General features: G+C 41.0%; 1 protein-coding gene across 8 annotated transcripts in view; it reads left to right on the plus strand.

Annotated features, from left to right (window-relative positions):
- AMPD2 (adenosine monophosphate deaminase 2) overlaps positions 1-11,384 on the plus strand; it is a 61,567-nt gene extending 50,183 nt beyond the window's left edge. For all 8 annotated transcript variants that reach the window (XM_042462748.1, XM_042462746.1, XM_042462747.1 and 5 more), the window contains 6 exons: positions 152-278; positions 640-803; positions 1,186-1,306; positions 2,626-2,799; positions 6,317-6,427; positions 7,766-11,384. In XM_042462748.1, the coding sequence (XP_042318682.1) occupies positions 152-278; positions 640-803; positions 1,186-1,306; positions 2,626-2,799; positions 6,317-6,427; positions 7,766-7,981 (913 nt within the window). In that variant the 3' untranslated portion in view covers positions 7,982-11,384. The remainder of the gene's footprint in view (positions 1-151; positions 279-639; positions 804-1,185; positions 1,307-2,625; positions 2,800-6,316; positions 6,428-7,765) is intronic.
- The last annotated feature ends 6,829 nt before the right edge of the window (positions 11,385-18,213 follow it).

Here is an 18,213-nt window from a genome sequence, read left to right on the forward strand (position 1 = left end):
AAAATGGTGTGTGTGTGTGTGTGTGTGTGTGTGTGTGTGTGTGTGTGTGTGTGTGTGTGTGATGGAATTACCAAAGACCTGTGAACATTGCCAGATTTTCAGGCTCCAGCAAATGACATTTGTGATTTTTCATCTCTTTGGCTTCCAACAGTGATGTGTACAAAACAAAGAAGCAACTGGCCAACTTCCAGGAGATGCTGGAGAACATCTTCCTACCCCTCTTTGAAGCTACAATCCATCCTGCCAGCCACCCAGAGTTGCATCTTTTCTTGGAGCATGTAAGTGAGTGGGAGAAATGCAAAGACAGTCTTCCAAGGCTTCAGAAAGGGCTGGCTAGGAGGGTCAGGGGCAAGATGAAGGGCAGCAGTACCAAATATAGCTTGGCTGCTCCTTACCTTAAGGACTGACTTTGCCAAGGCGGAATATACCTAAACACTAGGTCTTCTAGCATTTGAACATCTGCTTTCTTGTGGATGTCTCAGTCAAGTAATTGGCTACTCTTTCTTATGTTGTTCTTGGTAGTCTTGATAAGTATCTCCATAAAAGTACAGGAAGTAAGAGAATTTCTAAATGTATTTGAATCTGAATGGAGCGTTCTCCTTTCATTCTTTCTCTTTCTCCTTGTTTCTGAACTTGCAGGTAGATGGCTTTGATAGTGTAGATGATGAGTCCAAACCAGAACACCACATCTTCAACTTGGATAGCCCCTTGCCTGGGAACTGGGTAGAAGAAGACAACCCTCCCTATTCCTACTACCTTTACTACACATACGCCAACATGGTGGTGCTGAATCACCTGCGCAGGTAGGTGACTCTATTTTTATCTCCCTCTCCATTCTGCATTTCAGAATGGGACTCTCATACTTGCTAGCTTCTAAGGAGCTGAATGCAACTTCCTGAACCCTGGCTCCCTGCATGCAGCATGATAGACAACAGTATTTCAGACAATCTGATGCTCTGAGCCCCTGAGCACTGATGGCTCCTAAGATGTGTTGGCTTTACACATTTGGTCCTCTGAATCTGTTCTTTGCCTCCCTTTCTTCTCTCATCTTCCTCTGAGTCTGTTCTTAGTCTCCATTTCTTCTCTCATCTTATTACCTTATTACTTCCTCCTATTAGAGAATGGCTTGTATTGAGATAACAGCATTGACTGAGCTGTGTACATTGTTGCTCTGTGTCTTTCTAGGAAGAGAGGCTTCCACACCTTTGTGTTGCGGCCTCACTGTGGGGAGGCTGGGCCTATCCATCATCTGGTGTCAGGTTTCATGCTGACAGAAAACATATCACATGGCCTCCTGCTGCGAAAGGTGAGAGAGTGAGAAATATGCAGTACTATAATATGTTATATTATTTAATATTGTCTTAAGGGGGGGGGATAAAGTGTTTTTAATTGTCATATTTTATATTTTACTGTTGTTAACCGCCCGGATTGGTTTGCCAGAGGGCGGTATACAAATAAATATTATTATTATTATATTATTATTACATGGTCTGTGTATGTATGTGCCTTCAAGCTGCCTGTTGTCTTATAGCAGCTCTATCAATTTCATAGGGTTTTCTTAGGGAAAGAATACTTTGAGGTAGTTTGCTATTGCCTTCATCTAAAACATAGCTGACAGTACCTGGTATTCCTTGGCAGCCCTCCATTCAAGTATTAACCAGACATAATTCTGTTTAGCTGCCAAGATCAGACCAGATTTGGTGCTGCACATGATAGCAATTCTGAGGAATATCTGCAGAAGTGAGTTGCAGTCCACGTAAGCTTATGCCAAAGAAAAGTTGTTAATCTTTGAGGTGCCACAAAACTTGCTTGTTTTTGCATGAAACCTGGAGCATGTGTATGTGCATATGGATGCACATACAGTGGGCCCTTGTTTTCCACTGGGGTTTCCAAGACCTCCTGTGGATAACAAAATCTGTAGATGCTCAAGTCCCATTCAATACAATGACATAGCAAAATAGTGTCTCTTATATAAAATGGCAAAATCAAGGTTTGCTATTTGAAATTTATACTTTTTTTGAATATTTTCAAGCCGTAGATGCTTGAATCCGTGGATAAAAAATTCGTTGATAAGGAGAGCCGACTGCTACTAGGTATCTCCAGCATTTCAGATAACCTGGCATCTCTGGTTAAAAGAGTAAGGTGGTGAGGAGGACCTTAGTGTGAGACTGGAGAACTGCTGTCAGGCAGACTAGGCAATAGTTAGAAGGACAAATATCAAAGTTTGATTTCTGGAGGATTCTGGGAAACGTAGTTCAAGCTCTGCAGCTACTTTCAGTTGATATGGTGCAGATTCTTATACTCCCTCTGCACTTGACTCAGGATGTTTTGTCATTATGGGAAACATTATATTATTTGAACACTAGGCATGTGCTTGTGATCTAGGGAGAAGGTAAGGAGATGTAGAGGCAGACAGTTGGGACTGTTTTGCATAGAGTAACTTCCCCAAATAGTGGAGATAATACTATACTAAATAAGTTTCTGCATAAGTTGAAAGGGTCTTCTGGATGTGGTGAAGGGGGGGGGGGTTACACCCATGTATCGTTGCTGTATCCTCACCAAACATCAGATGAGACTCTTTTGTAGTAAATGTTGTCCTGTGTGTAACCCTGAGTTTTTCCATAGGCACCTGTGCTACAGTACCTTTACTACCTGGCCCAAATTGGTATTGCCATGTCTCCGCTTAGCAATAACAGCCTGTTTTTGAGCTACCACCGTAACCCACTGCCAGAGTACCTGTCTCGGGGCCTCATGGTTTCCTTGTCCACAGATGATCCCCTGCAGTTTCATTTCACTAAGGTGAGTGTGATGTAGCAGCAGCCAAGCAAAGGTGTAACCCAGTGGGAAATGGCATGGGGGTGACAAGCTGTACTCCGTCTTCCTGTAGCATTTAACCTCTGCAAAACAGTTCTACCTGTTGCAGCTAAAACACTTTGTAATAAATGAGGTTTCTTTTATGCATCTCTAAAATTTGCTTGGGAACAACCTGTAAGAAGGAAAAATTTTCAGCATGTTTAGCCAGGCTAAAACATGCATGACCCTTATTGGGTTAATTTCATTAATTCTAATATGCAGAAACAAATAGATTTTAAAATCCCTCTGCCATTGCAGTAAAAACAAATTAATGCCATTGCAGTATATATAGTTCATGAAACGCTCTTTAACTTTTCTTCAGAGCATTTGACAATGTATGTTTCTGCTCTCTGATATGAGGGTGGTAAAATTAAATATATTACCTTCAGGGCTCCAGTAATCAGCCAGTGAGGAGCTGAAAACCATTTGTGGCAGGAGAGCAACAATGAAGGGTTTGGATTCCTATTTCTTTCCTTGGGAGCCTCCAGGATGACAGACAGCAAAAAAAAAAAAAAAAAAAAAAAAAAAACTTAAAAAAAAACAACAACCCCATACTGGATGTAGCCAGAAGTCCACGTCTATTTTTGAAAATTGATTATATTTTTTAGTGTTGAACAGTGTTGTGTGTGGTGCGGGGGACTACATCCTATTTTAAAAGGGAATCGTTGCTCTTGTAGGTGTTCAGGAGTGTTAAGGGACTCTCTGGAGTGGTTGTAGACTTCAAAAATAGTCTCTAGAGGCTGCCTGTAGCCCCAGTGCCACACATTGTCTGTTTTATGGCATAAAGTTCATGCCTTTCTGGTCCTTTCTGTGGAGTTGGTATACAGCAATAACTATCCTCTTCTCTTCATCCTGCCAAGATTCCATGATGCTTACTTTTCTTTGAAACCAAGGCCAGAAACTTCTTTCTAATATATGCATACTTTATATGCACTAATTATTTTGTTTTGTTTTGAACAAGGCACAATAGGCTAACCTCTCTCATCCTGTCCAAAACCACCACATCCCATAGGCATCCCCCAAGCCCTGTGGGACTACTGTTATGGTGGAGGGGAGGTTGACTGGGCATCAGGGACTCCCTTTTGTCCCCTGCTGTTAGACGGAGAAAGAGACAGGAATGACAACAGGGTCACATCATTTCCTGTTGCCATTTTGAGAGGGACTCCAATGAAAATGGAGATGTTGGAAGTTGTGGACTGGTGTGTTTTATGTATTTTATGTTGGGAGGGTCTTCCTTTGTGGTTCTCAGGCAAAAATTGTCTGAAAGTTGCACTGATTTTCTCTGTCTTTTAAGCAAGGTTTTTGGGTTTCATGGGCTGCAGGCAGCATGCAGGCTGTACTTTCCCCACCCATGATCTAGGATGTTGGTCAAATTATTCCAAATTCCCTTTCTTCAGAAACCTGTGGCACTAACATAGAAAACTTATGAGGTTCTGTCCCAATTCCTCTAGCATGTGTTTTACTCTGCAACGCTTTGGCCTGTTTGACTGGCTACATATTTTATTGAATATTTTATATACTGGTCTAATTTTACAGTTTCTATTTTAATTATCAGAGGTCTTCATCCTCTAGCATTAATTCAATCTCAATCAACAGCCCCCCCAAGCACATGTCAGGCATTCCTTCCACAAATCATGAAAAGATCAATTTAAAAACAACTCAGCAATCTTTTCTAATATTAAACACCAACACACACCCTCTTTTGAAAAATAAGTGCCAATATCTTGTTTCCATTTTTTAAAAGACTAGTTTGTTCCACAACATTTTCCATGCCTAATAACTTGTAGAGTTTGACCTTGAAGTCTGAGAATTTCTTGTTTTGTGCCCAAAGCAGGGTGAAATGGTCTCCTCAGGTGCTAGTTTTGAGTGTTAGGAAAGGACAAAAATTACTAGTTATTTAGTTTATTATTATTTTATATTTACAACCAAGGGTGGGGGAAGATGTGTTTGTAGGATGCTGTGTCTCAGGAGACAAAGCAGTTGCCAACTGAGAAAACTGTCTGGTGGTTGATGGCTGTTCCAATTCAGCTAGCACAACGCCATGGGCCAGCCCGTGTCTTATCTCTTGGTCAGAGATTTGTTCAGCAGTTGTTGTTCACTATAGAAAATTTAATTTATTCCCCTCCTTTTTAGTCATATTTGCAGGTTTCATTTCTTGATGTGTACTTCTCGGAAAACAGAATTTTCAGATTTTGTTGTTTGTACAAGAACAAAATGTGCTGTACACTTGGACCAGAACCTGCCATCTGTTACTCTCGGGACATGAGTGTGTGGATTCTGAGAGCATACATGCTGCCACCTAGTGATCTGTTCCTTGGGCTCATTTCTGTCCTGTAGAACAGTCAACGTCTCTACATGCCTTGGGGTGTTGGAAAAGAGCTTGAATGGAAAGATTTTTTTTTTGTATTTATTAAAATTTTACGTACACAAACCATACCACATGGAACATATACACCTTACATCAATCACATAAACATAAAAACAAACACAATATAAAAACTTCCTTTCCTTTACAGCGATTATTACTGGTCTCCAGTCACCCTGGGAAATATGACCTTCGTGTTTACCTTTTTTCTTGTAGTAACTTTAATTGGATTCTACATGAAGATATAAACCCTCTTTCCTTTAAATTTCTTTCCTGTTTTCATACCATGATATCTTCCTTGGTATCTCTCTTTTTCCCCTTTATTCTTACTTAGTTTTCTTTTATTGTTGACTGATATACAGATTTCATTTATCAAAAGCTATTACTCCATTTTCACCTTTCTCCATTTTCAGATAATTAATAACTGCTTGCCATTCCGTTCTATATCTTTCTAAGCTTTTATCTTTTAATAAACATGTCAACTTATCTAATTCCATAAATTCATACAATTTCAGAAGCCATTCTTGTACAGTCAATTCATCTTTTCCTTTCCATTTTTTTTGCAATTATGAACCTTGCAGCGGTTAACAAATAAAACATAATTTTCCCATATTTTTTTTCCAGATCATCATTCAACATGCCTAACAAAAACACTTTGGGGTCCATCTCCAATGTAATCTCTAACATTGAATGGAAAGATTTTTTGAAGATTACAGTTCACAGAATCTGCCATATTGTCTGGGGAACTGTATTCTAAACCTATAATATTTGCAAGCTTTTGAATGTGCTTTGTTGTTGAGTTTGGCTCAACATGGAACAATACTTCTGACAGGCTGGCACAACAATGTAATGGAGCTTTACTGCTAGGGAATTACATAGTACTTCATCTGTCTAGATATCTTGCAGATATGCTGATCACATATTTTTCAAATTTATCTAATAAAAAAGAAGTTGTTTTGACTTTGACTGGATATGGTTCTGCTTAGTTTTAAGCATTCTTGCAAGTGGCTTGGTTTTTTTCACGGCTAGCTTTCACACTACATGTGTCCATTTGCAATTGTCCACTAACCAGCCTGACCAACAATGTCTCTCTTACAGGAGCCCCTGATGGAGGAATACAGCATTGCCACACAGGTGTGGAAGCTGAGCTCCTGTGATATGTGTGAACTTGCACGTAACAGTGTGCTCATGAGTGGCTTTTCCCACAAGGTAAACTTGAATAATTTCTGAAGGAGACTGAGAGCTGAAACAGATTGATGCTGCCCCTTTGATCACCAGATTGGGGTTGTGGCAACCACACACCATGGCCCCAATCCAGCTTTTTGCTGCTGCTTTTTGCGCTGGAAAAACTCCACCACCACTGCTTTCCAGTGCTCTGGTGGCATGGCTTTTAACAGAGTAGCATAACGCCGGCTTTAGGGCAGCGTCAGGGCATGCATCATGCATACACCATGCCTCCCCCATGCTGCCCAGAAGCTGGCATATTGGGCCGGTCTGTAATGGCCCTGACTTCATATCCTGGCTTCACACTGGCAAAGGGGGAGCAACTAACCCCCATGTTATTGGGATAATGAATTTGTTAGCAATTCTGCAACTCACAGTGCACCACACTGAAGCGTGCCCCAGATTATGCAAGTGCTAAATCCTATCCCTAAAATAAGTTCATCACCTTCCATAGCTTTTTAAAAAATTCTGACTTGAAACCCCAAGTGATGCTGACATGGAAGTCACTGGCTGTCACTGCTCATGTTTACTGTATTCTCTCAGCCCTTCCCCTTTAAATACACTTAAATTTAGTAGTGAAGGACCTGTACAGGGTTAAGCACTGGTGTTACCTATCTGGCTTCTGAAACTAAGAAACTCTTTGAGACTTCTTAGGCAACAAAACCTAAGGGTAATGAGCATATACAGCCAGTGACACAGTCATGGGAAATAAGATGCAGACTCAGTGTGTCAATAGAAATTTTTAAAGGTTCTTTGCAGGTTACCAGCTCTTGCACAGTACTAGTTCTAGCCTTCAGTGTCTGTGTTGAGGCATACTGTTCTACCTCTCCAAGCTTGGTAAGTTTCCTTTCTACACGACAATGTATAGAACCCTCCCTCCCAGCCATTGAGAGTTATAGTCCAAAAAGTAAAATTCCCAAGTTATGCTCCCCTACCATACATAATGAAGGGGAAATGGTCATCCTGCAAGACTCTGGGTTTGATTTCATTTCTTTTATGGAATCAATGTTCAGTCCTTTGCTAGAGAAAAGTGCATAGCTCTTTCATCAAAAATCTCCTACAAATAATGAAATAAGTGGAGGGAGTACTTAAAGTTCACAGATTGTGTGGGATTGCTGTTTGCATATGAGAGGAAAGAAATGCTCCTGGGCCTCTGTGTGTGTGTGTGTGTGTGTGTGTGTGTGTGTGTATTTAAGGGCCTGTGCTAGTGCTGAACCTTGGTGTGACTGTTAAAGGGCTCTGTGGGTGTTCTGCTTGAGCAGTACAAATCATACAGTGCCACTTATTCTAACCATGGATTGGCCTCTGTTTTTTATTGCCCAGGTAAAGAGCTACTGGCTTGGGCCCAACTACCTGAAGGAGGGGCCAGAGGGCAATGACATCCGGCGCACCAATGTGCCAGACATCCGGGTGGCCTATCGCTACGAGACGCTCTCTCAGGAGCTGACTCTCATCACTCAGGCTGTGCAGACAGAGGAACTGGAGACCATCCAGGAGGAAGACCTTCTGACTATGAGCTCCAGTCTGGATGCCCGCTGAAGGAACTTGGATCACCAGCTCCCAATCAGCTCCATTCTGGCCTGCTAAGATGGGCTGTTCTGTGAGCATGAGGAGACCCTGGACACACACCCATTCTTTCCCTATCAACCCTTTTAGTTTCCTTTTTCCACTTCAAAGCATACCATTACCTTCTCTGTTCTCCTGGAAAAGCCTTAATGTTTTGTTTGCACTTGGTAATCTACGGGGACATTCTTGAGTTGTAAATGATTAGAAGCTCCAGAGTCTAGAATGCAATTTAGGAAGGGCAGGGGAGAGAGGAGAGCTTCCTGCAAGTGGATGGGAGAGCCAGCAGTGCTCTTTGTTGAGCTGAAACCAGAGATCCAGGGAAGATGATGAGCCAGGGAGCTGTTGATTAAACTCAGGAGCTCATAGCATGTCTGTACTTTTGCATGTAGGCAAAACAAAGCACCAGTGAACAAGCACATATCCTGGTTAGGTTCAGAATGAGATTTATGTGTTTGGCCAGGCCAGAATCTAAACAACTATGGTAGTTCCTTCTGCTAACTCACATGTATTTTCATGTTACAGTATCTTCTTTCCTTGGCTGTTCCTAGCTGCAGTTTCCCATTGGCCGGTAAAAAATATCCTTTCTGGATGAGCCAGACCTCTCCTTTCCCATCCACCTACTGTAGCATATTGCCACAGTTACCACTGCACAATAAAACCTTTCACTGTGAGTGAAGTACAGTCAATAGACAAGAGCCTTTGCCTTGCCTTTTACCACCCCCTGAGCCAGAAGTGGGCAAAGGTGAAAGATTTGGTGGCAATTTTTGGCCTCCAGGACCTTCCACAGACCATAGTTTGGCTAAAAATTCCACCACCACCCCCATCCCAGTAACAAAAAATATTCAGTTAGAAGTTGTTGAGTGTCAATTTCTCCCCCCCCCCTTTTTTTTTTTTTAACTTTTTAAAGTTTGTGGAGGATCCTCTGACCTTGAAAAAAACCAAACACTGCTCCTGCAAGCTTCCAGAAGCAGAAAACATTATTTTTAAATAGAAAATAAAATGAGGGTAGAGGGAATCAGGGAGGCTCTGAAAGGCTCCACAGGCCTTAAAAATGGCTTGTGGGCCACATGCTGATCACAAGCTGCACTTTACCTACCCCTGCTCTAAGCTTTTAGTCTCTTTGGCTCAGGGAAAGCCTCAACCCTTGAACCTCTGCCTTAGGAGGTGGATTATTGTGAGCAGGGAGGAGCTCAGTCTAGCTCGAGATAATAGGGAAAAGCTTGTGTGCCAGATATCTGGCACTTTTAACCTTTGTGTATCTTTTCTGAATTTCTCTGAGGGTTGCATGCCTTTATTAATGCGGTGAGTGGTGGCTAACAGTGGTTTTGGCACTGAAGGGATAAGGTTGTCCTCTATAGCAGTTGCGGTGGGTGACGCTTGTTCAGTATGGAGGGGAACTGTCTTTGTCTTCTGAGCTGCATAAGATCTGTGATCAAGACTGAATTGTGCTTTGTTTTTAAAAAAATGATTTTAAAGCAAAGCTTTGAAAAGGTACTTTTCTAAAATTCAGCTCCTGGATTTCCCAGATAGTATGACCACTGGGAGTCTAAAAAGTAACTTTTCCAAGCTCTGCTTTGAAGTGGTTCCAGTTTGAACAAATCAGTGGCACTGGTCGAGGATAGAGAGGAGGAGGAAAATGTTAACCTGTCTTTCCCCACATTGGCACTGTCTGGAGCAGTTGGACTGTAGCTCCCATAATCCCACAGCCAGCCTAAAGAGAATATGGGGGCTATAGTTCAACAGCTCTGGAGGGCACCAGATTAGGGAAGGGTGGGTTTAGTACATTTACCTGATCTAAATTGTTCCTCCAAATCTGTTCTTGCATGAAGAACAAAGGATACAGGAGCCTGCATTATAGTTGTCCTTATTTTTTTTAATGTGAGGGAGAGTAGCATTTTGGGGGAATGGACCGAGATTAGAAAAATGGTGCAGAAGAAAGAGTAGTCATAACATCTGCACTACTTTCCCAAACAAAATCTGACTGCTTCTCCCTGGAGAATTCTTTTAACATTTTTGTTTGCTTCTTTTTTTAAACAAAAGTTGGAGGGTTACTCCCCTATCTGCTTTTGCCAGTGTCCTAGTGCCTGACGTGTGTGACTGTGGAGATGTTTGTACACACACTCTTTATCAGAAAACAGACCGCTTACCTGTTGCTTTGGACTGGGGAGAATGTTTAGCTCCCTGTGCCATGCTTGGGCTCACCACCTAGGCAACCCTCTTGTCCTGATTATACTAGGTTAGGGAGACAACCTCTGGTCAGGTCTCTGGCCCTGCATAATATATATGTAGGCAGATACAATCTGCCCTCCTGATATGTGGTTGATCTGTTCCAGACCTTTCCCCCGCGTATGGGGAAAAGAGCATATGCTCAAGCCCCATAGAAAATAATGGCGCACAGCTATAGTAGGGAAACCTTTGTCTATCTGCCATCCTAGAGTAGGAGATCAATTTCATAGAGTCTTTGTGCCATTTAGGGCCAAAACCACAGCAGCAGTAATTTCCTAAACCTTGCCTCCCTTTTGCCACCTGGCATGTCTGACTTAGGAATGCTAATTTAATTCAGTTCAAATTGCATTTCCTAAACCTTATGGGGACAACAGTGACAGATACAAAGGAATGTCTCCAAGGTAAGCAGAGAGCTTGCAGTGCTATCCCTTTAGGCTGCTATGGACCAAAATCTCAAGATCTGTCTTGTAGCCAGTGCCTTGCTTAGAGTCATGCATGGAGTTTGCCAAGACTGAGTAAAGCCCCCCTCTTCTGTGTGATTTTACCTCTGAAACTGAAGTGTGCTGTATATTGTCTTGTGAGAGAGTGCTTGCATGTGAGAGAAATGAATCCCTTTCTAAAAAGTCTTTGTCTGGCATCCCACCTCCATGATTTGGAAGGGAGGAAATGTTTTTTCTCCATCTCCATACTTTTGTTTGAGATCTTGCTGAGTACCAAGAAAGCATGGGATGGAAATGAATTGCCTTGGTTGTAACCAGCAGATGTGCCTTGCAGATCTGAACCACATGTTCTGGGTCAAAGCAGGGTAATTTGTGAAGAAACAGTCTGGCCAGTGAGTGAAACATAATTGTGGTCCATGTTAAGAGCATTCTCTATTCCTGCCCCACACCACCCCAGTCTCACCTTCCTCCTCCTTGCCACAACCTGCCTTGCTTCTCTTTGGTACCTTGAAGGTATGTATGCCATGTTAGTTTTTGCATTGTTGTCAGCTGGAGATTAAACCTTTGTCTTGCTGGCAATAACTCTACTCTTATCACTGATAATTCTGTCATTTGGATGACTTCTATATTTGTTTGTGCTGAAATGTGGTGGTAGAAATCCTATTGAACATCAGCATGATCCATCATTAAAAACTATTTAATTAAACCATTATCTCTGTGTTTCTGAGTGAATGAACTCTTCTTATTATTCTTGGCTTAGTGCAGGGTTTGGAAGATGGGTGGACCTCCATGATGTTGTTGGATCACAGCCTCTGTTATCTGTTGCCCCTGGTTTGGCTGGCTAGCTGAGGGGAATTGTGGCCCAATAACATCTGAAAAGTCACACATTCAGCATCTCTCACTTTGCTCAAGTCACTTCTCTCTAAGGATGGAGGGGGGTTGTGTTGGGGGGACATTCATGATCCAGGGGAGCTGAAATGTATAGATATCACACATAAGGATACACATGACAAATGCAGCTTGTGGAAAACTTTTCTTATAACACTATTAGTGTTACTTGTATTAACTAGACACATCACATTCAGTGATTCATCCTGATAATACTTCCTTGGCCTTATTCATAACTACAGTGGACTCTTGTTATATGCTAGGGTTTGGTTCCAAGATCCCCCGTGGATAACAAAATCCATGGATGCTCAAGTCCCATTAAATATAATGACATAGCAAAATGGTGTCCCTTATAAAAAATGGAAAATCAAATTTGATATTTGAAATTTATACTTTTTTTGAACATTTTCAAACCATGGATGCTTGAATTCATGTATTAAAAAAATCTGTGTATAAGAAGAGCCGACTGTAATAGTTTTGTAAGCTCTTTGCACACATTTATATCTTACACTGTTCTCACAGAGAAGGAGGTTAAACTAAAGAGGACATTAATATATGGGTTCTACTTTAAAGATGATTGCGTGTCCCTTTTTCATGCTGTTGGGTGGTTCTTCCCAAAAACCCAGTAAATCAATTGAAACATATCATCATCATCATCATAATCAATCAGCAACAACAATAACACATCTTTTCCCTCTCAAGATTGGGACTCAAGGTGTCTTACAGATTAAAATGAGATAATTAAAACATACAGAAAGTCAACACTAAGATATAACAAAACTATTAACAGTATTAAAACAATTTTAAAACACTTAAAAATCAATTAAGACAATAAGCATCCTGTTCTTCTCCTCTGTGCTGCTGTTTGCCAAACAGCAGCACAGTTCTCAAAGGGAATGGCAAGTGAGCTAGTGCTTCAATTTGGACTTCCCACTTCTTGTGAAATAAGTTTTTTATTGCTGCAAATGCTGTCATTATTTTATTAGTCCCATTTCCCAATGTGGCATTCACTAAGGCCATTTTCTCTTTAGATTAAGTGCCCTTGTAAACTACAAAATTCTAGCACTATGATTCCACTATGATACAAACCCTGAGGCTTGTAATTTGGTGAGGCACTAGAGATCTCTGGCTGAGAACTCTGAATGCCCTTCTCTAAATAGCAGTGGTGGCGGGATTGCACACTCCTGTGCTGCTGCTGGTGTCTTCCATGTCAGATTTTAACAGAGGAACCAGACTAAAAGTGCCAAACAGCTGCTGGGCAGCCGTAGTAGTGGGGATGGGTGGGGTTGACACTGGCAGTGGATCTCTTTGTTAGTACATTTGTTAGTACTGTGCAAAAGACAATGGTAATCCATTCCTGAAGCCTTCTACCCTGAAAACCATATGATGAGACAATCCAAAATGAAACGAGAGTGCCAGAAGATGAGATTCCCAGGTTGGAAGGCACTTGGTGAGCTACTGGGGAATAGCAGAGGACAAGTACAAGTAGCACCACAGCTACTGATGCAACTAGACTCAAGCTGTTGACATGCTCAGAGATTAAAAGAAAATCAAGCTGTGTAATACGTGCTGATGGAATGTGGAATATGAGATGCATGGATTGGGAAAACTAGACATTGTACAAGAAATGAAACTTATAAACAATGCAAAACTTGGGGTAAGGGAGCCAAATTTAGCAGGAATGGGATATTTTGGGTCACATAGGGCCTGAGCAGACAGGCCAGAATAAAGCTGCTTCAGGTCACTTTGTAGGTATGCTGTTTAAATGACACACGCATCTTAAGAGGTCAGAAACTGCCAAAGCTATGCTCCAGTACTTAGAACTGGAGCGTGGTTTTGGTACAACCTCCAGCCTCTAAGATGCATGCAGCATTTAAATAGCATACCTCTAAAGTGACCCAAAGCAGCTTTATTTTGGCCTGTCTGTTCAGGCCCATAATTACATGCTGTTTTACTTGGGAAATGAAAATCTGAGAAGAAATGGGATGGTATTAACAGTAACTAGAGACTAGCAAAAGCAGTCAAGGGATATAAATCAAAATCGGACTGAATAATATGAATAAGAATTCAGGGTGAGCCCATCATTGAATCCCAGATTGACGATTGTTCATGCCATTGTATTTCCAATTTGTAGGTATTGTTGTGAAAGCTGGACAGTGAAGAAAGCTGATAGGAAGAGAATCAAACCATTTGAGTTGTGCTGGAGAAGAGTTCTGCAGATACATTCGACTGCCAAAAGTACAAATGAGTAAATCCTAGAACAAATCAGGCCTGAGCTTTCACTGGAAGCCAAGATTACTAAACTGACTAAACTGAGTTTAGTACAGTAATTGTATTTTGGACATATGAGAAGACATGAGAAGAAAAGACAGTGCTTGGCAAGATGGAAGGCAATAGGAAAAGAGGAAGACCTAATTACAGATGCATAGTTTAGGAAGCCACAGCTCTGAGTTTGCAAGACTTGAGCAGGGTTGTAGATGATAGGGTGACTTGGTCCCTCATTCATAGGGTTGCCATATGTCAAAGTCGATTTTATGACAGTTAACAACAACAAATTACAACTCTAAAGGATTCCATAGAATGTTCTCACAGTAGCTAAAATGGAATCATAGAGCTATAACTGTCACATTGCAGAGGGACAGAAGGGTTAACCCTTCCCTCTCCAACTGTGACCCCCCACCCCCCCACACACAATTTATGTGACAGTTGTCAAAACAGTATAGCAGTGAAATATCCCCCTACACTGAAACACAGCTTTATGAATGGCAGTAAAAAATGAAGAAAAGAAAAAGAGGAGTCCTGTTACTAGTGCTGTGTTTGCACAGTGTCCTGCTCGGGAGAGCTATTCTGAGCACATGGAACAGCAGGAAACCAAAGTGTATGTACATAACAGACACTTTGCTTCATCTGGGAAAAATCCACAAGCTAGTGGAGTTTGACCCAAGTGAACACACAGATAAGGAAGAGGACAGGCTGATAAAAATGTAGCTAACAGTCATTCTGTGACCACCCACAGGTTGAAGGGAATGTGAACTGTACACAAAGGTTTCCAAAGGCCTGGAGAGAATATAGAATACAGAACTGTTACTAGCTCCAGTTCATACACTCAATAGTACACATGTATTCTGTTGTGTATTATGTATTCTGTTGTGTAACCCACAGAGCTCTGTGGTTCTCCCAGTTTCACAAATATCTGTAGCACTTTAAGACCGTTTTGCAACTGTTCTCTATGGAGAGAAAGAGCTTATATGTATGGCTATCCCTTTATCCACGTAAAGACTGAAAAAATATTCAGGGGTAGCTGTTTAGGCTGTGCAGCAAAATACAACAAAATTCAAAATCCACAAGTGGTGATACCATGTTTAAGCCAACTCCAAAGTACGAAATACATTATGCAAACCTTTAAAACTTTACTCACTTCTTCATCAGGCAAAGTTGTTTAAAATCATACAGAAGAAAGATGATTATAATGTTAGCACCACAGGCCTACATTCTGTCTGAAATGTCAGTTAAGACAATACTCAGGGATTTCAACACAGACAGAAGCCACTCTCCTTATTGGCCATGTGAGGACCAGGTACAAAGGTTGCCTCTACTTTGTGGAAATAATGCAGTTTGGCACCTAATGCATCCCATGAAATCCTGGAATTTGTAGTTTTAAAAGGTCTTTAGAGTTCTCTGCCAAAGTGTGTTGGTATCTCACAAAACTACAAATCCTATTACTCTGTAAGATGGAGCCATGGCAGATAAAATGGTGTTAAATTGCATTATTTCTACAGTGAAGCTGCATCCAAAGAGCAATGAAAGGCAGGTGATAAAATTTCAGTTCCCATCACTAACAGAAAAGTAAGCTCTTTGGAGATCTAGATGTCCCTGTTCTGTGCGAAACTAATTACTCTTTTTTTTAGGAAGAGAATACTGAATTTATCAAGGAGTCTACTGTTACATTTGGGGGAAAATGAGGCGCTGTTGCAGTAAAACATGCCAAATCATTGTTCAATGAAAGAGTTTTACCATTGTTCAACGTAGAAAACCTCAAAAATTTAAGACCCAATCCTTTGTCTCCCTCTTTTTTAGGATTCCCCTGCTGCTAAATTTAACTTGAAATCCAAAGGGGGGGGGGGATATTCAGGGTTATCTATGTTTCCTGTCATTCAGATTGTTAACACTTGATTACTTTCAATAAGAAGGGTGGAAAGCAAGACTTCCAAGTGACCCACCAAACAGCTTTTCTTAAACATTGCTTTATTTCATGAAGTGAGTGCCAGTCTCACAAGTGCAAGGAGAAAGATGATATAACTTCTTCTAAGCAGGTCTTCTCCCCAATTACATTTGTACGGTAATCTCTTTGCTCAAGCAGGAGCTACCATAGCAATAAAGAAAAGCTCAGAAAAATTGCTTTTCTGGACTACAAGCCCAGAATCCTCCACTGGATTCTGGGCATTGTAGACTGAAAAACTTAACTTTCTCAAGTTCTACATTAAGGATGAAGTTGTTCTTGTGGCACCATAGAATAATGGTCTGTACCATTTTTCTAGAGCAGGAAAAATTAGACATTTCAGTTCTGGTTATCAAAGCAGATTGGTGGAAAGCTGAAGAAAACATTTTGCAACTGAGGAAGGATAAATTAGAAAGTGAGAGGTTTTAAGCAGCTTATTAATGCTACTTCCCATGCTATTTCCTTCTCCTGCACAAAAAAGAATGGTTGCTTCCATATGTAGTTGTGTTTGGAAGAGTCTGCACTGACAACTGTCCTTGGATTGGAGGCCTTAGCTATTTGCATCTTGCCTTTGGCCAGTGAGTAAGGAAGGCTTTTAACCACTCATCTGGCACAGATGCATACTAAAATGAATAATTATGTGGAATTGGGGGCTTTTCATGTTAAACAGTTATAGCATTATGATTCCACTTCAACTGCCATGGCAACATCCTATGGAATCTTTGGATTTGCAGGAGTTTTGGTGTGGGAATGGAGAATTCTCAGACAGAGAACTCTAATGCCAAACCAAACTATAAAACCCCAGGATTCCATAGGATTTTGCCATAAAAGCTAAAATGGAACCATAGTGCTATGTTTGTGTACTAAGAAAGAACCTTGGTGTTCAGTTTGTTCAAGTACAAGCAGTAGGCAAGTCAGACAAAAGAAAAAAGGTCTTTGAACTAAATGTTGTTTATTTCCTTCTCAGATACTCAGTAACATTAATTCTGAGAGGAGCATAAAATGTCTTTAAGGGCTATAGACATTGAATTAACATCTAATTAGTCCATTGGGTCATTTTAATTGGTTTTTAGATTGTGAATGATTGTATGAAATGTCTTAGGATACTTTGTATTGTTTTTTAAATTGGTATCGTGGGTTTTTGTATTATTGGGTTATGGGTTGATGTATTCTAGTGTTTTTTTGATGGTGATTTTTGTAAACCACTGTGATCTGCAAGGAATAGCGGTATAGAAATAAAATTTCATTCATTCACTCATTCATAAAATAATGTCATTGAAATGGAACATTTCCTTTCCTTTCCCTTTCTAAATGGGTGTGTAGACCAACATTCTTTTATGAATAACTTTGAACTGTATCCATATCAGCTCTCTTGCTTGCATTTATTTCCAGTACAAAAGGAAACCATCTCTTTTTGAAATTTTCTTGCATAGCTATTTGCGTGTTTTATTTGCAGCGTCTGCACACAAAGCTCAGCACAGGAATTCCTGGTGAGGAAGGACTATATTGCTGTATTATGTGGTAACTTGATGGGGATGTACTGATGGCAGGGAAAGTAGTAGACATGGCAAGTTGGAAACTTCCCTTTCAAGTATGCCTAGTTGCAAGATTATAGCAGACATCAAGCTCATAAGAACAGAGGTAGCTGCTTCATAGATGAGAAGACTATCTGTTCATCTAGCCCAGTATTATCTAACTGCCCGAAGCTCTTTAGGGATGCAGGAGGAGGTCTCTCATATATCAGTTGTTCCCTGAACCATTCAGCTGGAAGTGTCAGGAACTAAATCTGGGAGTTTTTGTTATTTGTGCCACTGAGTAACAGTGCCAAAATACCAAAGAAGAAGAAAGGAATGCATAATCTGTGACCCACCAGGCATTCTTGAATTTCAGTTCCTTTCAGCCATATCCAGTCTGGCCAGTGGTGAGGTGCAATAGAACTAGTAAGTAGTCCATCAACTGTAGCAGTAAAAGTTGATTATATAACCTGCAGACTGCAGAAAGGAGATTCCCCTAGGCTCCTGTACACTGTATCTCCACTGAAGGCATTTGTTGTTGTTGTGCGCCTTCATAGAATCATAGAATCATGGAGTTGGAAGAGATCACTAGGACCATCCAGTCCAACCCCCTGCCATGCAGGAAATCACAATCAAAGCATCCCCGACAGATGGCCATCCAGCCTCTGTTTAAAGACCTCCAAGGAAGGAGATTCTATCACCCTCCGAGGGAGTGAGTTCCACTGTCGAACAGCCCTTACTGTCAGGAAGTTCCTCCTAATGTTGAGGTGGAATCTCTTTTCCTGTAGCTTGCATCCATTGTTCCGGGTTCTGTTCTCTGGAGCAGCAGAAAATAAGCTTGCTCCTTCCTCAACATGACATCCCTTCAAGTATTTAAACAGGGCTATCATATCACCTCTTAATCTTCTTTTCTCCAGG

The sequence above is a fragment of the Sceloporus undulatus genome, chromosome 4 (genome assembly GCF_019175285.1).
Source record: "Sceloporus undulatus isolate JIND9_A2432 ecotype Alabama chromosome 4, SceUnd_v1.1, whole genome shotgun sequence".
Classification (NCBI taxonomy): domain Eukaryota; kingdom Metazoa; phylum Chordata; class Lepidosauria; order Squamata; family Phrynosomatidae; genus Sceloporus; species Sceloporus undulatus.